Genomic DNA, 19136 nt, shown 5'->3' with positions numbered 1-19136 from the left:
GAACCGCACGACCGCTACAGTCCCAGGTTCGAATCCTGCCTCGGGCATGGATGTGTGTGATGTCCTTAGGTTAGTTAGGTTTAAGTAGTTCTAAGTTCTAGGGGACTGATGACCTCAGAAGTTAAGTCTCATAGTGCTCAGAGCCGTTTGAACCATAGTTTCACAAGAGTCCGCAGAAATCCGTCCGCCGTGTAGCTCGACAGCTCAACATGCCCCCGATGTCGGTTTGGCGTGCGTTGCCTCGACGTTTACACATGAAACTATACAAAGTTCACCTGCTGCATGCTCTTTGTAAAGGTTACAAACAACAAAGTGTGGAGTTCTGTAATTTCGTTCTTGGCCAGAAGGAGGATGACAGTTTTCTTCCACTCTTCCTCCGTTACCAACAACAGTCAATGAACTGAGACATTGCATAACAGCAGCTGTAGAAGTTGCAACTCAAGACATGCTCGCTAGAGTGTGGGAACAATTTGACTGCTGCACTGACATATGCCGTGCATCTCAAAGGGGACATATTGAACACTTATGAAAAGGTATGAAAAAAAACTTTTTGAGTTTCCTGTTAATCAAAAAAGTACATTTATTGTACATGTTTATCAGTTTCAGAAATATAGACATGCCAAGTGGGATGATTCTTTTTGATACGCCCTGTACTTGTAGCAAATGGTTCAAATGGCCCTGAGCACTATGGTACTTAACTTCTGAGGGCATCAGTCCCCTAGAACTTAGAACTACTTAAACCTAACTAAACTAAGGACTTCACACACATCCATGTCCGAGGCAGGATTCGAACCTGCGACCGTAGCGTTTTCAGACTGTAGCGCCTAGAACCGCTCGGCCACCACGACCGGCAGTACTTGTAGCAACTAAAACTTGTAGTCAGCTGAAAAATGCAGGAAAATTCACGGAGTTTGTGAACTTGACCCGTCCCTACAATAAGCTCATGCGTGGCTTGCTAATGTTCCATAGTGAAACGAAGATGCGTGGAAAATTGTTTCATACTAATATAAGTTACTAGTGAGAGGCCGCCTCCAAATTCGTACGGCAGCAGCTGCGTTCCACGCGGGCCAGCCTCAGTTGTTTGTAAACCGCAGCACGTGGCGCGCGTCCTTGACAGGCCTCGATGTTTGTAAACACCTTTCTCTTCATGCAGGTCGCAGAGGCTGCAGTGACGCCGTGGCCGGTGGAGCGCTACGAAGCCCCGCAAATGGCCAGCTGCCCGTAGCTCGGCTCTCGTTCCAGCGCTCTTAGTTTACGTTAAAGAACGAGCTTTCTTTCTGCTAACCAACAGCTTTGGCGTCGCTCTACTTACGTTGTGGTGTGCTCTAACCTGTAAACGAATACATTTCTCAATATGCAGAAAGAACCGCTACGTAGGTAATCAGCTGCCTTTTCCAGTTTCACACACAGCTAAATTCAGCAAATTTTGTTCTTCGTGCCACAGAATATCTCGAAAACAATTATATCACTGTCTTAAAATATTTTACATATATTCACACGGTAGCATCACAAGGAATAATCCTTCTATCCATGACAGAAACGTTGATTTCGGAAATATGCCAAAGCTAGCTGTTTATTTTCGTTTTTTTATCTGCCAAATAAACAAGACCGCTCACGTCGACCTTCCAGTGGTTTCTGTAAAACCTCAGTAATATTTTCTCCTGTTGAGTGGTAACATTTAACACATTCTCGTTGGAGGCCTGTACGAAACCACTGCTGCTAGCTTTCAAGAACTGTTACAGGCAGCATCGAGCAAATTCTTTGAACTGGAAGTAAATTCTACCATATGAAAGTACAACTACTCCTAATTAATACTTACTGGTTATTATATAACATTACATTACATTCTGCTCCTTAGACTGTGTCCATTCAATCTGTAAGAATACCAAGTTGTTTTATGACTGGTGCAATAAACATTCAAAAAAAAAATCTTTAACATGCACTGGCATTAGAAAGCCATTACTTGCTACCTGTGAGATATTTCCTTCATACGCTTTCCCACATACATGGTTCTTCTAATTGAACTTTCGCTACTTGAGGGAAAGTACACGGAAAACTCTTTATTTTATTGGTACCCAACTTTATGGAAATGATGTTCAGACTGGGTGGCACAGGATTTGTGTTGTTACTAATTTTAGTGTCATGACTTGCCGTTAGGCGCCGTTACTGGTAGGGCGACGTGGCGCTGTAACACAAGCGTCAGTGTGCATTACAGTTGCAGACAGTCGACATGGGTCTGGACAAGGTGAGCTGCACTTAGCTCGTAACGCTGTTTCATCAAAACATCATCAGCAGTGATGCTGCTCTTCGCAAATATCGACACATTAAAGGAATATTAGAGTTTCTCTTTCCTCGCCCGGGTTGAAGAACGTGGTTCGGAAGTTCGAATTAAATAGCGATTTGGAAATTGCTCATAGAAGAGGTCGACAGCCAACTGCGGCAAAAATTGTTGAAGAAGTTACCGTGCCATGGCTGAGAATGCCGGACGCAATGTGTGACGTGCAAGTAGCGAACGAGCTGCGATACGAAAGTTGAACATTCCGTGGTCCACCGTCCGAAAAGTGCTGCGAGAAGTTGTGAAATGGTATCTCCAGTGCGGTTCCAGGTTGTCCTGGATGCAGATGGCCGTCTCATAGAGCAACGGTTGTAACCTGGAACGTGAACATGGTACGCAGTTAACTAATGTTACTCTCTCAAGTGGAAATTAAAATACGTTTCTTTCAATGGTTTCAACATCACTTCTCTTCTGCATATCCTTACAAATATTTCAACATAGTTCCATTGTCCCACTATCGCTCGATTTTCATGGATGCTTTCTTAGGTAGTCAAAGTTTAATTATAGCTACCCAGTATAATGAAAAATATATTCATTATGATCTTCTTAACGCTTAAAATCTGCATCATTACATTGCCAAATGGTATTTAGTCTCTTTGAATAATACATATGGTTTTGTTCACGGCTTTTAATCAGTAAATAAGTTGCAAGTATTGAGACTTACACTTATAAAGTTACAGCATTTCTCAGTTTTTGCCTATTTGGCTGTTTAGACAATAGTCAATACTTTATCTTGAGACTTTCGCGACGATTTAGTAAGAGAACAGTGAGATAAACAGCTTAATTTGTATGATTTGATAATTATTAAATCTTTATTTTCTCATCATTACTTTGTGACTGTATAGAAAGATAATAATGAAAAAAACTGCAAGTCAGGATCTTGTCAATTATACAATATACTTATCTTCAACTATTTCCAAATCCCTCCAAATCAGTCTGAAAATTGTCTAAGCATTCTAACAATAGTCACAAATCGTGCAAACAATATGTATGCAGTGTTCTGGTTTTATATTCCTATGATATTTCTATGTTTGAAAATTTGGATAATATTTATTTATATTTATTAATTTGGTTAAGTATAATGACTCAGTGAGAGATAATGTTTGTATAGCCGCATTCTCATCAGATTTTGTCATATTTTTTCAGGCTGGTATCCAGGACCCAGAGATCCACAGGCAGGCCAAGACAATTCTGATGGAGATGGGAAAATTCTACCAGGTCATGGTAGGTATTTGACCACTTTGGAAGATTTTAAAATTCTGTGAGTTCAGTTACACAAATATAGAATAAAAGAAGTTGTGATTTACGTCAATCTGAATTCTTCAGGTGTTCTGTGTACTGGAATACTTAAATATACCTTCAATGTGCTTTCCTCATTATTAGACAGCACTTTTAAAGTTTCAGATGAATGCTCTTTAGTGGTATACAGCTGTTTTTTTAAACATCCTTTTACTAAATTCAGATCGTTTAATAAATCTATAAGAACTAAATATTATGTGTGTGGTTTTTCTTTAACATTGAGTGAGAGATCACTTCATGCAAACTACTTAATAATATCTAGTTTAATGATAATACTGTTAGATAATAATACCTCCAAATTCCTTTGTTCTAGTCATATGTTACTCTCTAGTCATATGTTAGTCTCTTGCTCTTGCAAATGTGTCGTACTAGAATATTTTTGTAAAGTAGATGGGTTTTTTAGGTAACATTTACTGTCTTGAGGATGCATCTTACATACAGCCAGTATTAACCAGAGGTCACCTTATTTATTGGAGAGGTTAAACTGAATTACAGCAATATCACAACTGGCTATAAAGCTATGCACAATACAGTGCACTGGTAAAACAAGGGGCATAACGGTATGAACAGAAGGGATAACTACAATTACAAGAGTACACAGATGATCAAGCGATGTTGACTGAATCAGGGGAAGAAGTACAATTTGTGATGGAGAGGCTGCAAGTGTTAGAGAAAAATAGTATGGAATGAAGATAAATGAAGTAAAGACTAAGATGATGTAAATCAGTCAATGGAACTGTGGCATCGTAATATCACTGAAAAGAAAAAAAAATTAGAACTCGTAAAATCTTTTGGATATGTAGGAAGTTGAGTTCGACAATAGAAAATGTAAGCCATGTGCAAGAAATAAGAAATACGAGGGCATGATGAAAAGTAATGGCTCTGAGCACTAAGGGACTTAACATCTGAGGTCATCAGTCCACTAGAACTTAGAACTACTTAAACCTAACTAAGCCAAGGTCATCACACACATCCATGCTCGAGGCAGGATTCGAACCTGCGACCGTAGCGGTCGCGCGGTTCCAGACTGAAGCTCCTAGAACCGCTCGGCCACTCAGGCCGGCGAAAAGTAATTCCTCCGAATTTTTATGTGAAAACTCTTCAAGCTTTTTAAATAAAACAAACGTTATTCACATTTTACGCCTTTATTCTTCATGTCCGGATATTTGCAGCCCTCTCTCGCTACAGGGCTCCCAACTGAAGCATGTAACATGGCGGTGTGTAACGTAACTATGTCAGAGCATAAGAAAATTCAAAGAGTTCGTCCGCACATGGAACACTCTCTCCTTCAGCATGAAAATGCCAGACCACACACGAAAGATGTGACCAGCAACAATCCTTCGCCTTGGGTTTACTGTCATCGATCACCTTCTATACAATCTTGTCTTGAACCCAGCCGATTTTCATTTGTTTCCAACACTTAAAGGATCTCTTCTACGACTTCACTTGGAATGTGATGAAACGGTGCAAGCAAAGGTGAGGCTGTTGCTCCGTCAACAAAGGCAAACCAACTACAGTGACGGTCTCAACAAACCTGTCTCTCGTTGGAGAAATATGTTCGCCGCCAGGATGACAATATTGAGAAATAAATATGTAGACCCGAAGAATAAGGATGTTGCATTTTAATAACATTTGTTTTATTTAAAAAGCCTTACGATTTTTCACACAACAAATTCGGAGGCATTACGTTTCAGCAAACCCTCATACAAAAGAGAGCTAGAATATCCGCAATGGTTTGTTCTGTCAGCGTGAGCGTATCTGTAATCTCAACAAGCTGCAAGAGGCGAAGATTGCGTTGTGGAAAGTCTTAATTATAGAATTCTGAGATCCACATTCCTAAATAATTAGAGGAACATACTGACTTCTCCCACACACGTCTCGCACAATGAACACGACGCTAAAAGTAGAAAAATTGTAGTTCATACAGAGGAGAGGGAATAAAATACATAGGATATAAAGAAGACAAGGTAAAGTATCTTCAGGATAAATACGGAGAAATAAAAAATGAAATGGTCATTAAAAGGAATGATTCAGCACATTTTTTAAACCAACATAACCTTCGATGAAATTAAAAAGCAAGGGATCCGACATTAAGAGTGGCTTGGGAATCCGCTATTTAAGTCAGAGGAGAGAGCAGATAGGTTGAAAGAGTATATTGAAGGCCTCTAGGAGACGTAGGAACTGTCAGATGAAGTGACAGAAGAAGAAATGGGAGTGGTATGGAAGATGTAGGAGATCCAGTATTAGAGTTTAACACAACTCTGGAAGACTTGCAACCAAATAAGGCGGAAGGCATAAATAACATTCCTTTGGAACTTCTAAAATCATTCGGGGTCGTTGGATAGTTTGATAGGTTTTTCTGGAGATAAGTGCTAAAAGTGAAATAGACTGACAGAATGACAAATAAAGAAGTGCTTCTGAGAATAAGATAATGAAGAAAACACTTGGATGAGGCATATACCGCGAAGAAATTGCCCACAACAAAGGATCATCTAAAGAAAGTTTGCTAGGAAGACATGGAAAAGAAGAAAAAAGACTGGAATGCTGAATGCTGCTATAAATGAGGACGTAATTAGTAGGTTAAAGGAGAAGCATGGGACACGGGGCAGAGGGAAGTGAATAGGATGCAGTCTGTTTCTATCGCAATACAGAGAAGTCAAAGAAGAAGAAAAGCGTAGTTCATTACATTTCATAATATCTATTCTTACCTTCTTTCACATCTGGCAAGTATCTGTTAAGGTGAAAAATGCCATTTTGCACCGTTGGTGGGGGCCCACGTTAATTATAATTATCCGGGCTGTTATGCCGTGGTCGGTTGATGAATTTTGTCTCAATCCCCAGCGTTTCGTCTCCGACTGCGGGAGACATCTTCAAGGGGGTCGATAGAAGGTCCAACACACCCACTGGCTCGCTACTGACCACGGCATAACAGCCCGGATAATTATAATGGACATGATATTTCCGGCCGTGAAATTCTACATTTTAGTATTGGCCCACGTTAAGTTTAGATCCACCGATAACTCGCTATTCAAATCAGTTCAATTGTTGGAGGTACACAATAGGATCATGTCTTCTAAAGCACTGCATTGCTCAAAACGACCCTCGTGTTGAAGATAGTTTTACCGTCGCCACTTCTTACAAAGCGTAGTTCTATAAAAAGTGTCGTATTTGGTATACATTGCCAGATATAGGAAGTGTTATATCTTGAACGACTTGACGGAGCGCTACCAAAATTTCTGTGGCTGTGGGATATGTTGACTAAAATTTAATGCTTATGTTAGCTTGGCCATGGTGCTGTGGCTCTGTGGTGAAGTACCTGGCTGCAAATCCAAAGGCCTTGGATTCGATCCTCGATTAACTGTAGTATTTTATTCTGTCACTTGTCATTTCTCTCATCTCTGGCTATGTTTGCTGATATTAAAAATGCCAGGGTGCACCGTGGTTCGGATTCCACGTTAAACCACCTACAACTGGCTCAGTTCAGAGGTAGGAGGAAGGCAATAGCACACCACCTCCTGCCCGTGCCTACTAAAGCACTGAGGTGTTCAAAAGAATTTTCAGGTGGATAACTCATTTACTTTTTTATGCTAGCTTATTTTCAGGAGAGAAAAAGGCCATTCCTTAAAGATGAAGAATAATGGAAGTATGCGATGGCCTTCAATTGTGCCTGACATTAATAGAACTTTTCAGTGGAGGCCGAAACAGGGCTTGCTCTTGGGCGTGGGTGCGTCAGAACTATATGTTAGACAGACAGCTGTGTGTATTGCAATGCAGTAGAAATAGTGGTAACGAGATGAACTCAGGACGTGTGGCAAAGAGAGTAGGCAGAGGAGCTTTCTCGAAGACTACGGCACGAGAAGGTCGTAGGATTGTTCTACTGATCCTAACAAAAGGACAGATGACTACAGCTGAAATACTGGCAGAATGTAACCGCAGACAGTCGGGAACAAGCTAATGGAAACTGGGTCAAGATCTCGAGTTACCACGCGTTGTTTAGTACTCACACCAAGCCACACACAACAAAGACTTGCGTTCTGTACAGTCACATTGAAGTGGGCCACTGAACGGCGTGTCTGTAGATGGTCCCGTTAAAGGTCGCAGGAAGCAGCGATTCTCAAATCCAACTCCTGGAATCAAGTTGTAGGGAGCTATTGGATACGACAACACTACTGATTTTGTAACTGTTGAAAAATGGCTGAATGTTCGCCAGTATGTAGCAGGAATGGGAAACCTTTGAGACAACCCTCTGTTACCAGAGTACCAAATGGTATATTCAAGGAAGGTAATGTACACGGACGGTTTAAGTTTCAAGGTGCACAAGCGTCGTCTTGGGACGCCAGGCTGAGAAGCAGCCAGAGGCGCCCATAGTGCAAAAGTGATACGCAAGGTTTATCATAATTAGTAGCGAAAACAATGCATTTTCACATTCACCAAATTTAGATTTATTTTGAAAAGCCTTGCGAAGAGCACAAGGAACAGCAATTATTGTAGACGCTAGAAAAAGACGCGCCGGCCGTTGTGGCCAAGCGGTTCTAGACGCTTCAGCCTGGGACCGTGCGACCGATACGGTCGCACGTTCGAATCCTGCTTCGGGCATGGCTGTGTGTGATGTCCTTGGGTTAGGTAGTTTAAGTAATTCTAAGTTCTAGGGGACAAATTACCTCGTATGTTAAGTCCCATAGTGCTCAGAGCCATTTCAGCCAAAAAGACGCACCGCGAAGGAATTATCTGACTGGGACGGAAATCGCTACACTTAGTATACGCGCACAGACAGACAAATGATTACAATTTCAGAAAAACTGGATAATTTATTGAAGAGAAAGAGCTTCACAAGTAGAGCAAGTCCATGACGCATTGGTCCACCTGTGGCCGTTATGCATGTAGTTATTCGGCTTGGCATTGATTCATAGAATTGTTGGATGACCTTCTGGGGGATATCTTGCCATGTTCTGTCCAGTTGGAGCGTTACACCGTCAAAACCCCGAGTTGGTTGGAGGGCCCTTCCCATAATGCTCCAAACGTTCTCAGTTCGGGAGAGATCCACCGATATTGGTGGCCAAGGTAGGGTTTGTAAAGCACGAAGGCAAGCACTAGAAACTCTCGCCGTGTGCAGGCCGACATTATCTTTCTGAAATGTAAGCTCAGGATGGCCACTATTGATACTGGTAATGGTGGACATTAGTTCGGAGTGGAATGAAAGCTTAATCATATAATACTCGCTACCGGGTGATCAAAATGTCAGTATAAATTTGAAAACTGAATAAATCATGGAATAACGTAGATAGAGTGGTACAAATTGACACACATGCTTGGAATGACATGGGCATTTATAAGAACCAAATAAACACAAACGTTCAAAAAATGTGCTACAGATTGCGCGTCATCTAATCAGAATAACAATAATTAGCATAACAAAGTAAGACAAAGCAAAGATGATGTTCTTTACAGGACATGCTCAATATGTCCACCATTATTCCTCAATAATAGCTGTAGTCGAGGAATAATGTTGTGAACAGCACTGTAAAGCATGCCCGGAGTTGTAGTGAGGCATTGGCGTCGGATGTTGTCTTTCAGCATCCCTAGAGATGTCGGTCGACCACGATACACTTGCGACTTCAGGTAACCCCAAAGCCAATAATCGCACGGACTGAGGTCTGGGGACCTGGGAGGCCAAGCTGAGCACACGATCATCACCAAACGATGCGCGCAAGAGATTTTTCACGCGTCTAGCAATATGGGGTGTTTTTTTTTTGGTTCTAATAAAACCCCATGTCATTTCAAGCATGTGTGTCAATTTTTACCTCTCTATCTACATTATTCCGTGGTTTATTAAGTTTTCAAATTTATACTGACCTTTTGATCAACCGGTACATTTCCACAAATTTCGCTAAATGTTGGACTGTTGCTACGTTCCGTGAAACTTCTCACTTTTGTCAGTGTCTCGGTGCACGAATGTAAGAGCTTATTTTGCGAGATGAACGTCGCTGTTGCAGGACGACTTCCTGGACTGCTACGGCGACCCCGCGCTGGTGGGCGCCGGCACGGACATCCAGGACGGCAAGTGCACCTGGCTGGCAGTCGTCGCCCTGCAGAGGGCGTCCGACCAGCAGCGCCGCTTCATGCAGGTACGCGGAGCCGCCGCACTCCCTGCAATACCGAGGCAGTGGTTGTCAGTACCTTGAAGGTGGCAGGGGCAAAATACAGGCAGAGAAGCGCCATTTACAATTTGTACAGAAACCAGATGGCAGTTATAAGAGTCGAGGGACATAAAAGGGAAGCAGTGGTTGGGAAGGGAGTGAGACAGGGTTGTAGCCTCTTCCCGATGTTATTCAATCTGTATATTGAGCACGCAGTAAAGGAAACAAAAGAAAAATTTGGAGTAGGTATTAAAATCCACGGAGAAGAAATAAAAACTTTAAGCCTCGCAGAAGACATTGTAATTCTGTCAGAGACAGCAAAGGACTTAGAAGAGCAGTTGAACGGAATGTACAGTGTCTTGAAAGGAGGATATAAGATGAACATCAACAAAATTAAAACGAAGATAATGGAATGTAGTCGAATTAAGTCGGGTGATGCTGAGGGAATTAGATTAGGAAATGAGACACTTAAAGTAGTAAAGGAATTTTGCTATTTGGGGAGCAAAATAACTGATGATGATCGAAGTAGAGAGGATATAAAATGTAGACTGGCAATGGCAAGGAAAGCGTTTCTGAAGAAGAGAAATTTGTTAATATCGGCTATAGGTTTAAGTATCAGGAAGTCGTTTCTGAAAGTATTTGTATGCAGTGTAGCCATGCATGGAATTGAAACATGGACGATAAATAGTTTGGAGAAGAAGAGAATAGAAGGTTTCGAAATGTGGTACTACAGAAGAATGCTGAAGATTAGCTGAGTAGATCAAATAACTAATGAGAAAGTATTGAATAGGATTGGGGAAAAGAGAAGTTTGTGTCACAACTTGACTAGAAGAAGGGATCGGTTGGTAGGACGTGTTCTGAGGCATCGAGGGATCACCAATTTAGTATTGGAGGGCAGCGTGGAGGGTAAAAGTCGTAGAGGGAGACAAAGAGATGAATACACTAAACAGATCCAGAAGGATGTAGGTTGCAGTAGGTAATTGGAGATGAAGAAGCTTTAACAGGATAGGGTAGCATGGAGAGCTGCATCAAACCCGTCTCCGGACTGAAGACCGCAACAACAACAACAACAACCTTCGCGGTATGGCAAACCACGTTGGGTGGAATGTTGCAGACACTATTATTATGGTCTATTTGAGTTTGGGGCGCGGGAAGTTCATTGCTTGCATGTCTGTGAGTGCGCTATACGGTGAGGTGACAAAAGTCCACAACCTAATATAGCATTGGACCTCCTTTTGCCCAGCATACTCTACCAACTCTACGTGGCATGAATTTAACATCTACATTTACATCTACAGGGTTACTCTGCAATTCACACTTAAGTACCTTCCAGAGGGTTCGTCGAACCATTTTCATACCACTTCTCTACCATTCCACTCTCGAATGGCGCGTGGGAAAAAGGAACACCTAAATCTTTCCGTTCGAGGTCTGATTTATCTTATTTTATTATGATGATCATTTCTCCCTACGTAGGTAGGTGTCAACAAAATAATTTCGCAATTGGAAGAGAAAGTTGGCGATTGAAATTTCGTAAACAGATCTCACCGCAAAGAAAAACGCCTTTGTTTCAGTGACTGCCACCCCAACTCGCGTATATCAGTGACACTCTCACTCCCTTTGCGCGATAACACGAAACGGGCTGCCCCTCTTTGCACTTTTTCGATGTCCTCCGTCAATTCTACCTGGTAAGGATCCCATACCGTGCAACAATATTCCAGAAGAGGAGGGACAAGTGTAATGTAGGCTGTCTCTTTAGTGGTTTTTTCGCATATTCTAAGTGTTCTACCAACAAAGCGCAATCTGTTTCGCCCACCCCACAATATTATCTAAGTCGTCTTTCCAATTTAAGTTGCTCATAATTGTAATACCAAGGTATTTAGTCGAATTGACAGCCCTTAGATATGTGCGAGTTATCGTATACCCAAAATTTATCGGATTTCTCTTAGTACCCATCTGGGTGACCTTGCACTTTTCTTTGTTTAGTACCAATTTCCGGCCTTGCTGAGTGGCTGAGCGGTTCTAGGCGCTACAGTCTGGAACCGCGCGTCCGCTACGGTCGCAGGTTCGAATCCTGCCTCGGGCATGGATGTGTGTGATGTTCTTAGGTTAGTTAGGTTTAAGTAGTTCTAAGTTCTAGGGGACTGATGACCTCAGCAATTAAGTCTCATAGTACTCAGAGCCATTTGAACCATTTTTTTGCCAATTGCCACTTTTCGCACCGTACAGAAATTCTCTCTAGATCATTTTGTAATTGGAATTGATCGTCTGATGATTTTACTAGATGGTAAATTACAGCGTCATCTGCAAACAATCTAAGGGGGCTGCTCAGATTATCACCTAGATCATTTACGTAAATCAGAAACAGCAGAGGCCCTATGACACTACCTTGCGAAAAGACAGATATCACTTCTGTTCTACTCGATGATTTACCGCCCATCATTACGAATTGTGGCCTCTCTGAGAGGAAATCACTAATCCAGTCACACAACTGAGACAATACTCCATATGCACGCTATTTGATTAATGGTCGCTTGTGAGGAACGGTATCAAAAACCTTACGGAAAACAAGTCGTTGGAATTCCCCTGCAGGAATTTGAGCCATGCTGACTTTATAACCGCCATAACTGCGAAAGTATTACCAGTGCAGGAGTTTTGGCACGAACTGACCTCTCGATTAGGTCCCGGGATTAATGTCGGGAGATCTGGGTGGCCACATCACTTGCTCGAATTGTCCAGAATATTCTTCAAACCAATCGTGAACAATTTTGCCCCGGTGACATGGCACATTGTCATGTTTGGGAACATGAAGTGCACGAACGGCTGTAAATGGTCTCCAAAAAGACGTACATAATCATTTACAGTGAATAATCCGTTCAGTTGGACCAGAAGATCCAGTCCATTCCTTGTACACACAGCCCACACCATTATGAAGCCACAACCAGCTTGCACACTGCCTTATTGACAACTTGTGTCCATGGTTTCGCGTGGTCCTTGCGACACTCGAACCCTACCATCTGCTATTACCGAATGATATCGAGACTCGTCTGACCAAGCCATGGTTCTCCAGACCTGAAGGGTCCGCACGATATGCTCTCGAGCCCAGGAAAGACGCTGGAGGCGATGTTGTGCTATTAGCGAAGGCAGTCGCTACGTCTGCTGACGTAGTCCATTAACGTAAGATTTCGCCACACTGTCTTAACGTATACGTTCTTCGTTCGTCCCACAACAGTTTTTACAGTTATTTCTCGCAGTGTCGTTTGTCTGTTATCATTGACGACTCTACCCAAACGCCGCTGCTCTCGGTCGTCAAGTGAAGGCCGTCGGCCATTGCGTCGTCCGTGGTGAGAAGTAATGCCTAAAATTTTATATTCTCAGTACACTCTTGACACTGTTGATCTCAGAATATTGAAATCCGTAACGCTTTCCAAAACGGAATGTCCCTTGTGTCTAACTCCAACTACCATTCCGCGTTCAAAGTCTGCTAATCCCAGCCCTGCGGGCATAATCACGTTGTAAACCTGTTCATATGAAACATCCGAGTACAAATGACAGCTCCACCAACGCACTGCCATTTTATACCTTGTGTACGCGATACTACTGCCATCTGTTCGTGCACATCGCTATACTCAGCAGTTTTGTCCCATAGGAACTTATCCCAAATTTCCCAATTTTCACCTCAGTGTAATTAATGTAATTTTGACCTCGCGGTCACTACAGGAGCGATACTTAGGTTTCTGTAGTATAAGGGGACAGTCAAATGAAAATGAGACAGATGGAGAACAAATAGGTAAATGTGTTTATTATTTCAAAAGTAATGGCTATAAATGTTACTATATTTGTCGCACTGTGAAACAAGATGGCCAATGCCTTCATGGAAAAATGTTTTTGGTTGCCTACGGAACAATGACTGTATCCTGGCGTGCAGCTCTTCGTCCAAAGCAATCAACGGCCTGGCTTTACAGTGCTCGCCAACATGTTGCCAAGACTGCTTCGATAACACTTCCTCCCTTATGAAGGTTCTTGAAACTTTGTAACAAGGCTTTCGTGAGACAGTTGACATCTTCGTTCAAGAGTCTGCCAAATCAGTATTTTTTCGGCATCTCTGTGATGCTTTCCCAAGCACAAAAAAACTTGTGTTCATACCTTCTGGCGTTGATTGTGTACATTGTGTATCTCCTGTTAGTCCTATTTGGCATAGGCCCCACACTCTTGAGCAATATTATAGGATGGTATAGCAAAGACAGTCAGTCTCGATCGCAACTAATGTTTATTTACTCGTATTTTGCTACTTGGTTTAAGTCAAACTTGATCATCTTGAGACAACTGATTCTAAAATTGATAAAATGGGCCAAGTATTTCAAGCTAATCAACATACAAACTAAATTAAAGCAACATGATAAAATATGTATGTATCCTTGGTGACTTGAAGAGACGACATACGGAGCTGTTGGACGTACCAGAAGCTACTAGTCAACGTTTGCTGACTAGCATGTAGATGCTAGGAGTTTCAATGAGAAAGCTCCGCTCACCCTTCCACACGTGATAATTAGAGTACAGCAATGAGCAAAGAAACTAGCAAACGTCGTATGCACAATAGAAGCTAACCTCATATTGTACGTGTAAACATAATATAACATTGATTATAGTCCACAAATATATTTAAAATACTTAAAAGGACATTAAAAATTTAACAGTCCAATGTTAGCGGCTAGAATCTGAAGAAGCTGCCCCCTTTGTGCATTACAAATAACTATTACAACGTTTACATCTTGCCAGAGAGTGTAACATAGGCGATACGAACAGCCAAACAAGGATACTTCAGTAGGACTCCAAAGGTTATCATACGGGCACACGCTCACTATTCCAGCCGTCCTAGCTACCATTGGCGTCCTACTCTAAGTACCTTTGCTTGGCTGTTTGTTTCGCCAATGTGATTTGCAGCTGGTAAATTTTTGTCTGGAACTAGTTACCAAAAAAATAAATATTAGGTGTGACCTAGACTGACTGTTTTGTCACGTCTCTGAAGGAGATCGTTGTCGTTCCGGTGTGTCATGGACTACACGAGTGGTTTGTAAGGAATCTCCTTTGCACACTAGTAGCATTAACCCAGTATCCTATCAATGAGCCTAAGTTTCCTAAGGACATACTTGATTATTCCATTTCTTATCAGCGCAAATTGCGACAACCCGATATTTTTGTGTTGACTGATTGAAGTCATCATAAGACGTTCCTTTTTTTCGTTACATGAAATGGACAGTTTCAGAGTGATTAACATTAAAAACAAATTGCAGTATTTGGACCAATTTGAAATCTTATCAAGATCTTTAAATTTACATGACTGGCGTTGAATCTGCAGCTGTGGTTAAAATAGCGAATGCCTTGAATTAATATTACATCAACAACTTAAACAGAGTGATTCTTCCATTAACTAGCTTGTGAGCCACTGAAGGTTCATCTTCAGATGATCTGTATTTACAGGCATTTTACGTTTTGAAGCAGGTGCAGCTACTTGATCGCATCGTTCCAGCATTGTATAAGAACTGATTCTATGAGGAACCGGATTGATTACTTTCCAGTATAGAAAACACAGCACTTCGATGCAATTGGTTTAGCAACTTCTAACATAGTTAAACCAACTGCATCTAAGTGCTGTGTTTTCCACATCGGCATTATGCAGACAATTTAACGTCGCTGTTTTAGGCAGTGGTTGGTGGGAGGAGTGATATGGACTATTGTTGCGTAAGATATCGCTAGAGGTCGGGTCTGAACGACCGCGTTTCCACACTGGCAACCTAAGCAAGCATTTATGCCGCAGATATTACCAAACACCGCTTTACTTACGGTTCTCCGTTGATCGCTGTTTTCTTTCCTTGTTTTAAAATGAGTGAAGAGACTAGTCATGCTCCATTACGGGGTTTGAATACTACTCTCCGCAATTGTCTTACAGTCATTCAAGACATGGAAATATATTTGTTTACTTTTTCATCCATGTCATGGTTTGTATTCCGATGTGATGTTCCATGTTCAAACCAGTAGCGAAGTTGGAGCAAGAACTCCCTTGTTGAACGTAACCTAGTCGTGTGAACCAACCACTCTTACCACAAAACCATATTAGCGATACAGCCTGATGCTGATTGGACTAAATGACTGTAGATACTACACTGACAACGGTGTTCGCTTAGAGTCGGAGGCCGAGGGAAAGCCTTTTCCTCGTAGGGAAAAGGTAGGAACCTGAGGGAAATGAGAACTCACGTATCTCTCCCAGTTAATTTTTAACCATCTCGGTAATGTCCAGGAATCGGTGTACATCGAAGTTGCAGACCCACTGCAAGCGATACGTATCGAACGTTCGACACTGTCAAGTCTCGAAGCGGGAAATACACGTCTTGTTTTATACTTCAACAGCGGAGCGTCGGCTGAGAGACACAAGCTTAGCAGTTTGTTGACAAAAGTTTTTGACAGACAATGTTATAAATATGTTTATTGATCGCTTCAGTCATAGTAATTCAACCTGTACTCTTAAGTTCCTGCAAACAACGTACTCGTATATCATGATACTTTGTATGAAACGTAAATTGTAGCTTTACCGTTCCACTTCCTTTAATGAAATAAAACTCATGTAGTGACTGTTTGTCGATGTACGTCGTGTCGTTCATACCAAGAAGTATTTTTTTGTTTTCAATACGTTCGTCTTTCGTCGTGCGTCTTCTCATCATCTCGGGAGTCCACGGTTTGATATACATCGAAATGGGTCTGCAGCTTCGATGTGCACCAATACTTGGATATAACCCCATCTTTCTTTATTTTTATTTCGTTTTGGCAGTTTGTGCACCCCCTGTTGGCCAACGCCACGGTATAGTCCCTTTCACCACACAAAAGAAAACAAAGACACCATTACCATTATTTAGTAACTTGTGTCCTCGGGGCCTTGTGCCGGTATCTGAGAGCTGTAACCCCTGTTACAGGAGTGCTACGGCAGTAAGGAGCCGGAGAAGGTGGAGGCGGTGCGCCAGCTGTACGACGAGCTGGGCCTGCCCGCCACCTACAAGAGCTACGAGGAGCAGAGCTACGAGCTGCTCTGCACCCAGATACAGCAGATCTCGCGCGGCCTGCCGCACAAGCTCTTCTTCAAGTTCCTCGAGAAGATCTACGTCAAGGACCCCTGAAGGGCCGCTGTCTCGTCCACCACTATCTGCGATGATCGTATAGTGCTCATTGAGACCCCTAGATCAACAGCGGAGTTAAAGTTTCAACGGTGCAGGGCGTGTGTGATGGAAGAGAGAACTGCTTAGTTCTCTAGCAAGTTTCCTAAATGGTTTTCTCATTTTTAAGACACAAAACCTGTAATTGAACCTCATGGTTTGTGGCAGTCACCTACTTTAGACGATACGTAGAATCTCTAATTTTGGTCCCCATTTTCTAGCTTATGTGTCTGGTCGGAAATAGGTTGTGGCTTTTGGTATAGTGACAGACACGTTTGAATATCGGGAGGGGGGGGGGGGGGGGGAATGACAGAAAACCTAACAACAGGAGTGTGAGGCTTTGAAAATAAAAGTTTGTACATCACACAAATTTCGTAGTGTTGTTCTTTCACCTTCTTTGCCGAAGTCGTCGTTTGGTAACCAGTGCATAAAATTAATGACTTGCGCACTTTCTGCAAATTTGTCCTGCGAATGAACAGCCTGCGTCGCATGAGGCTCTGGGTCAGTCTCACCTGGATACGTAATGCGCATATCCAGTCTCAGAATGGCCACAAATAAAAGTTACTTTTCTCGATATTGCCAGTTGCCTTAATTACTGAATATAGTATCTTCTTCTGTCTTATAAAGAATTATGCAATACTATATACTCAAGTGTTAATAATAATGACTTTATCATCTTCGACTTAAGTAATATGTAAATACTGTCAACAGTGTTTTTGTATATATGTATAACGTTTATTGTTAATAAATTGGACTATTACTATGTATTATGCTTATTTCTTTCAAATTCATCATTCACAGCCATACTTTCCATATGAAGGGCTTATTACAATAGTGGTACAAGTCCATTTTTGTTCATATTGAGAAAAAGAGTCCTAAAGTTAAATGAGCGCTGAAAAATCTGCAGTTGAGATACTAGAAATATTCAAGCATATGGCTTCTTGCCTGAGATGAACCTTTCTTTCTGTTTCTTTGGATCATTAATTTCAGAAGCATTATAGGCAGAAAAGTGGAGGTAATGGACTGGTACCACTATTGACATACGCCCTTCATATATTACATGGTATCTATAAACAAGAAATTATCTCATTACTGAGAAATCGTCACGATTGACGTCACGAGCGACGGCGCGGCTATATAAGCACGGCAGTGACAACCACACGACAACCATCCACTTGACAATGGCAAAGGAGATCTCTGCCGAAAGCTCGTGGGCAGTAAACCACTTGACGCGCCTTGAAACCTGAGAGTGTTTTATTGACAGTCATTTGGTCGGATGTATCTTGTTTCCTACTGTTTCCAACTTCTGACCGGGTTTACGTCTCGCGTACGTCGTCCCAGGCCTACGATAGAGGCTGCTTGCTGCCAAGAGTGAAATATGGCGGGTTTCGGTGAAGATTTACGCAGCCGTATTGCGATATTCCATGCGCCCATGTTTACTCTGCAAGGTCGAATTACTGCCAAGGATATTGTGCACATTTTGGCTGATCAGGTCCATCACAAGACAGAAAATCTGTTCGCCAATGGTGGTGCTGTTCCAACAATACAAGGCCACTGATCACACAGTTCGCATTGTCTGGGACTGGCGAGGGCGAGGATGAATTGTCGCATATCCCCTGGCTACCGCATTTACCAGATTTCAATGTTACTGAATCTTTGTGGTCTACTTTGGAGGGAAGGGTACCTGATCGGTAGTCATCTCCATCATCGTCACCTGATCTTGACACTGTTTTGCAGGAAGATACAATATCCTTGAAATCATACAGGAACTGTCTATATGCATTCGAAGAGCACTGAAAGTTACTTTGATTGCCAGCAAGTTTCTTACACAGTATTTGGCATGATAATCAGGTGTGTTTTTGGTGTTCCCATATTTTTGTCCATCCCCCGTATTTGGAGTGTGGCATTCAGATGTGCAGAACAGAATTTATGTCGCCAGCAGACATTGACTTCAAAAGTCACATGTCGCCAATGACATACTCGCGAGCTAACTATCACTGATCAATGTTATTTCTCTACAATTAGATAACGACAAAGTAGCAGAAGACCAGAACAATACCGTGACCATTATGGGCTTACTTAACAGTGGTTCCAAAAATGGTTCAAATGGCTCTGAGTACTATGGGACTCAATATCTGAGGTCATCAGTCCCCTAGAACTTAG

The 19136-nt window shown here is 42.0% G+C and overlaps 1 protein-coding gene across 1 annotated transcript in view; it reads left to right on the top strand.

The window, feature by feature from the left end:
- Positions 1 to 17740, top strand: part of LOC126314466 (farnesyl pyrophosphate synthase-like) — a 258325-nt gene extending 240585 nt beyond the window's left edge. The window contains exons 6-8 of the mRNA XM_049992433.1: positions 3482 to 3559; positions 9628 to 9759; positions 16737 to 17740. Of these exons, the coding sequence (XP_049848390.1) occupies positions 3482 to 3559; positions 9628 to 9759; positions 16737 to 16937 (411 nt within the window). The 3' untranslated portion in view covers positions 16938 to 17740. The remainder of the gene's footprint in view (positions 1 to 3481; positions 3560 to 9627; positions 9760 to 16736) is intronic.
- The last annotated feature ends 1396 nt before the right edge of the window (positions 17741 to 19136 follow it).

This window comes from Schistocerca gregaria, unplaced genomic scaffold (genome assembly GCF_023897955.1).
Source record: "Schistocerca gregaria isolate iqSchGreg1 unplaced genomic scaffold, iqSchGreg1.2 ptg000561l, whole genome shotgun sequence".
Lineage (NCBI taxonomy): Eukaryota > Metazoa > Arthropoda > Insecta > Orthoptera > Acrididae > Schistocerca > Schistocerca gregaria.
The sequence above is the reverse complement of the archived record's forward strand: the minus strand, read 5'-3'. Positions and strand labels throughout refer to the sequence as shown.